Source organism: Salpingoeca rosetta, assembly GCF_000188695.1.
Source record: "Salpingoeca rosetta unplaced genomic scaffold supercont1.1, whole genome shotgun sequence".
In the NCBI taxonomy this organism is placed as follows: domain Eukaryota; class Choanoflagellata; order Craspedida; family Salpingoecidae; genus Salpingoeca; species Salpingoeca rosetta.
Window position 1 is genome coordinate 1496494 of NW_004457740.1, and position 5000 is coordinate 1501493.

A 5000-nucleotide genomic window follows, 5' to 3' on the forward strand; every position below is an offset into this window, starting at 1 on the left:
AGTGAGAGAGAGAGAGAGAGTGTGTGTGTGTGTGTGTGGGTGGGTGGGTGTCAAGTCTGCCTTGGCCACAGTCTTCCGAACCACCCACCCTCCCCCACTACCACCCACCGCTCACATATGTCCGTCCTTGCGTGGGTTCAGCTGGCCGGCGACTGGCGTTCCACAGGGCACGTCGGGCATCATCACGCTGCTGCGCAAGATGCGTGAGGCCGCAGAGGGCCCGGGCCCGATTGTTGTGCACGACGACCTTGGTCTCGGCCCAACGGGCGTCCTTCTTGGCGCATATCACCTCCTCCGCATGGTGCGCATGCTGAGCCATTGGCTTTGTTTTGTGTGCGTGTCTGTGTTTATGTTTGTGTTTGTGTGTGTTTGTGTTTGTGTTTGTGTTTGTGTCTGTGTTTATGTGTGTTTATGTGTGTGTGTGTGTCTGTGTTTATGTGTGTGTGTGTCTGTGTTTATGTGTGTGTGTGTGCCTGTGTTTATGTGTGTGTGTGTGTGTACTTCTTGTGCGTTGTGCACTTCGTGTTTATTTGTCTGCCTACCTGCACGCATGCCTGCTCCTGTACGACTCCGCCCATAACCAAGTGTCCGCCACCACTGCCATCACGACGTGCTTGCTTACAGGTTGAGCGGACGGGTAAAGTTGACGTCCCGCGTGTTGTGTCTGCGCTGCGCCACGACCGTGGCGGGCTTGTGCAGACGCTGGCTGAGTACCAGTTCCTGTACAAGCTGGCGGCCGTGTACAGTGTCTCTGCTGCACCCAAGGCCGCGCCGCCACCGGCGTATCGGCACGCGCCAAAGTAGACAACGCCCCGCACACCATCGCGTGCCAGCTGTGCATCGAGCTGCATTGTGGTGTGTGAGAGTGTGTGTGTGTGAATGCGCGTTCAGGACGTGTGGGATTGCATTGCTGTATTGCTTTTGTATGAGAGGTGCCGCTGTCTCCTTCATTGCTTCCTTCTTCTTCTGACTTGAGTGACTGACAAAGAGAATGCAACAACAAGCGCTGGTCACATCACGGCTGATGGAGGGTGTTAAAGGAAGATCCGTTCACACACAACAGCACACACACACACAACATACACAACACACACACACACACACACACACAGTCATTCACCACAGAACACAGAAACAACGCAAACAACACACAACGACGATGGAGGATAACAACCAGATTGTGGACGTGACGGAGGAGTTTGAGGCTGCAGCGGAAGCAGCACAGGACGACACACAGTTGGACGACAACGACGCCGACAGCACCACCAGCAGCAGTAGCACTGCTAGCAGTGAAGGAGAAGATGAAGGCGATGGCGAGGACGAGGAGGAGGAGTTCCATGTGTCTGATGACAGTGAGGACGATGATGATGACGGTGATGACGCGGCGCAAGTGGACGACAAGAACACGGAAGACATGTTCGTGGAGATGGACGACGATGAGTTCCAGGTTGGTTGTGTTGGTTGTGTGTGTGTGTGTGCGTGTGTGCGTGCGTGTGTGTGTGCGTGCGTGTGTGTGTGCGTGTGTGTGTGTGTGCTCGTTCCGTCGACTGACTCAACCATCTATGCGATGTGCGCGACAGACCCGGCTAAAGGAGAGCTTGGCCCTCAAGGATAAGGGCAACACCCTCTTCAAGGACAAAGGTGGACATGTGTGTGCGCGTGTGTGTGTGTGGCTCCCTGCACCTATGTCTACTGTGTTGACGCAACCCTCCCTCTCCTCTTTGTGTCCACCGCGCTCCATCATTGTGGCGTGCATGCACCTTTCCTTACAACGTGCGTGCGACGACACTGCTCCCCTGTGAATCATCTGGCAGACTACATTGCCGCACTGGACCTGTACACACAAGCCATTGACAACTGCTGCGTCCGCCGACCTGAAGTGGCCGCCTTCTTCAACAACCGTGCAGCTTGTCACTTCCAACTGGTATGGTGTCCTGCGTTCACCTCTTCCATGCACCCTCTCGCCTGTTTACACACACACACACACACACACACACACACACACACACACACACACACACACACACACACACACACACACACACACACACACACACACACACACACACACACACACACACACACAAACACACACACATGCACACACATCATTGGTCGGCCACTTTCATAACCTCTTCTTGTCCGCCCCCCCCCCACTTCTCTGCTGCTTGTCAGGAGGACTATGAGAACTGCGCACAGGACTGCAGCCATGCGATCGAGTTGAAGCCCCCATATGTGAAGGCGGTCAGCAGGCGGGCACAGGCCTACGAACAGCTGGAGAAGCTTGAGGACGCGTTGCAAGGTGCGAGAATGGAAGCACAACCAGTCAGAGATCACTGCACTTGAAGAGTTGTGACATGTGCGACGCGCAGGCTGGGTACACAACCACACACGCATCGTGCGGTACCCTAGACCTTGGTGGCCGACCGCATGGGTTAACGTCCGTCACTCTTTGACTGCCTCTTACAGACTACGAGGAGGTTCTCAAACACGACCCAGGCAACAAGCCCGCAAGACAGGCGGCAAAGGTGCACCACTTGCGCATGTGTGTGTGTGTGTGTGTGTGTGTGTGTGTGTGTGTGTGTGTGTGTGTGTGTGTGTGTGTGTGTGTGTGTGTGTGTGTGTACCGCAGTACCCTTTTTCATTGCTTGTCGTAGCAAGGTGGTGACCTCATATCATGATGACCTAACCTTGCACATCGCGTGCACACACGCGTTGGCACTTGGCAGCGTCTTCCCGCGCAAATCAAGGAGCAACAAGAGAAGATGAAGGAAGAGATGTTTGGTACGCTGCGTCCGCCTATGCGTCTTGTCTGAGAGTGCACGAGAGAATGGGAAGGAGTTCGTGTACCGTGGCGTCACACACACACACACACCTACACACACACACCTACACACACACCCCTACACACACACACACACCTACACACACACACACACACACCCCCCTACACAAACACACTCTCTCCTTTCTCCTTGCCGACACTTCCCTCTGCTCATCCGCACATTGCCTCTTCTGCCGCCATGTACCTCCTCCTTCCTTCTGCTGCGTGCACTCGCTGCAGCGAAACTGAAGGATCTCGGCAACATGTGTCTGCGGCCGTTTGGACTGTCAACAGACAACTTCAAGATGGTTCAGGACCCGAGCACTGGCTCGTACAGCGTCAACTTTGTGTCAAATGGTGACAAGTCGTCGTCGTAGTATCACTGATCATCTTGGTGCTGGAGCATTTGTCAGTGACATAAAGGCAGCGGGAGCTGCCTTGCACATACCTGCCATCATATGCTCGGACACACACACACACACACACACACACACACACACACACACACACACACACACACACACACACACACACACACACGCTGGCAGCGGTATCCTACATTGGCTGTTCTTTTACTTATGTGTGGTGGTCGTCTTCCTAGTTAACATGCATACATAGTTTGAGTTACAGACTGAAGCAAGCACACAAGAGGTGCAAGTGCAAGGTGTGGGTGTGTGAAACAACGCCCACAGACAAGGAAAGGGGTGCACACAGACGTCATGTAACAACGATGAAAGAGAACAACAAGCAGTACATCGCGTGACCAACAATCACGGACACGAATTGGGACAGCGCAGCAAGGACACAGACGCAAGAGCACGCTGTTATTGCGATGCTTGGAGGTGTGGACGCTTGGCCGTTGGATTGCCATCCTCGTGATCACGATCGCTCGCACGCCGTGCACCACCACCACCACCACCACTGCTGCTGCTGCTGCTGCTGCTGCTGCTGCTGTTGTTGGCCTGTGATGGCGGTGGGGGTGCAGGTGCAGACGTCTGCGCCATGGTGACCTCGGTTGTCGTTACTGCGGTTGTTGTGGTCACGCGTGCACTGGCGCCACTCACGGCAACGCATGTCGCTGACGTTGCCGCTGTGACAGCTGTGGATATGGATGATGGCGCTTGCTGTGATGCAGCTGCCTCTTGTTGTTGTTTAAGTTGCTGCTGCTGCTGCTGCTGCTGCTGCTGCTGCTGCTGCTGCTGTTGTTGTTGTTGTTGTTGTTGTTGTTGTTGTTGTTGCGTGGCGGAGCCTCCTCTGTGCTCCGCCGACGGCTGCGGCGTGATGGCGGTCGATGGCGTCTCGGGCGCCGCAGGCGAGTTGGGCTGCGTCGAGTACGCACTGCCTGGCACAACAGGCTTTGACGATGACGACGATGACGACGACGACAGGGATGTGTTGAACTTTGCTGGATCGCCTGGTTTAACGTCCTTCTCAGGCTCATTGTGCTTTGCAAAGAAGCGGAAGAGCCGCCCGCTGATGACTGCATTGGAGGCATGGTTTCGTGCACAGTTGTTGCGTGTGTGTATGTGTGTGTGTGTGTGCACGGGGCAAAGGGAGTTGATGATGATGTGAGCGAGGCGCGTGTGGAGAAGCACGTGAAGAGAAACAGAGCCAGCCCGCGCCCATCAAAAACACAACAGCACAATGCAAGGCCATAACTGTGGCGACACGTACAGAGCAGGTCCTTCTCTGTGGCGCCAACATGTGGAAGACATGTTTCCCAGAAGGGCTTTCCGTCCTTGAGGGGCACGGCAATGCGCTTTGTGTGGATGGCAGAGTAAACAAGCCCAAGCGCAATAATCTCCCGCGAGGAGGTGAGGTGCAGGTCTGGGTGCGCATATGTGAACGTCGCCCAGAACCACGTGCAGTGGGACAGGTCCTTTCCCTTTTCTTTCGCTGCAGAGGTGTGTGTGTGTGTATGATATGGGTGTATTTACATGCATGAGCATGTGTGTGTGTGTGAGTACGAGCAGAGAGCACAGGCAGGAATGCTCTCAACAGCACATCAAACACACACACGTACACACACACACACACACAGACGTACACACACAGACACACAGACACACAGACACACACAGACACACACACACACACACAAGGGTACACGCACGTACAGAGGAGGCCGTTGCGAATGAGGTACTTGACGATTTCCAACACCGTCGTGTTCACGTTT

The 5000-nt window shown here is 54.7% G+C and overlaps 3 protein-coding genes across 3 annotated transcripts in view; 2 read left to right on the forward strand and 1 right to left on the reverse strand.

Annotated features, from left to right (window-relative positions):
• The window catches only part of PTSG_00340 (uncharacterized protein), a 4417-nt gene extending 3408 nt beyond the window's left edge, over positions 1-1009 (forward strand). The window contains exons 8-10 of the mRNA XM_004998834.1: position 1; positions 142-301; positions 625-1009. The exon at position 1 is cut by the window's left edge and continues 56 nt beyond it. Of these exons, the coding sequence (XP_004998891.1) occupies position 1; positions 142-301; positions 625-804 (341 nt within the window). The 3' untranslated portion in view covers positions 805-1009. The remainder of the gene's footprint in view (positions 2-141; positions 302-624) is intronic.
• Positions 1010-1104: 95 nt separating this feature from the next.
• PTSG_00341 (tetratricopeptide repeat protein 1) lies at positions 1105-3455 on the forward strand. The gene is made up of 7 exons (XM_004998835.1): positions 1105-1447; positions 1581-1641; positions 1815-1924; positions 2176-2302; positions 2470-2528; positions 2730-2784; positions 3065-3455. The coding sequence occupies exons 1-7, from the start codon at positions 1160-1162 to the stop codon at positions 3199-3201; spliced, it is 837 nt and encodes a 278-aa protein (XP_004998892.1). The 5' UTR covers positions 1105-1159; the 3' UTR covers positions 3202-3455.
• A 193-nt stretch (positions 3456-3648) lies between these two features.
• The window catches only part of PTSG_00342 (uncharacterized protein), a gene marked incomplete at its 3' end in the record, with an annotated part of 2713 nt that continues 1361 nt past the window's right edge, over positions 3649-5000 (reverse strand). Inside the window, exons 5-7 of the mRNA XM_004998836.1 lie at positions 4942-5000; positions 4499-4720; positions 3649-4304 (exon numbers count right to left, since the gene is read on the reverse strand). The exon at positions 4942-5000 is cut by the window's right edge and continues 19 nt beyond it. Of these exons, the coding sequence (XP_004998893.1) occupies positions 3649-4304; positions 4499-4720; positions 4942-5000 (937 nt within the window). The remainder of the gene's footprint in view (positions 4305-4498; positions 4721-4941) is intronic.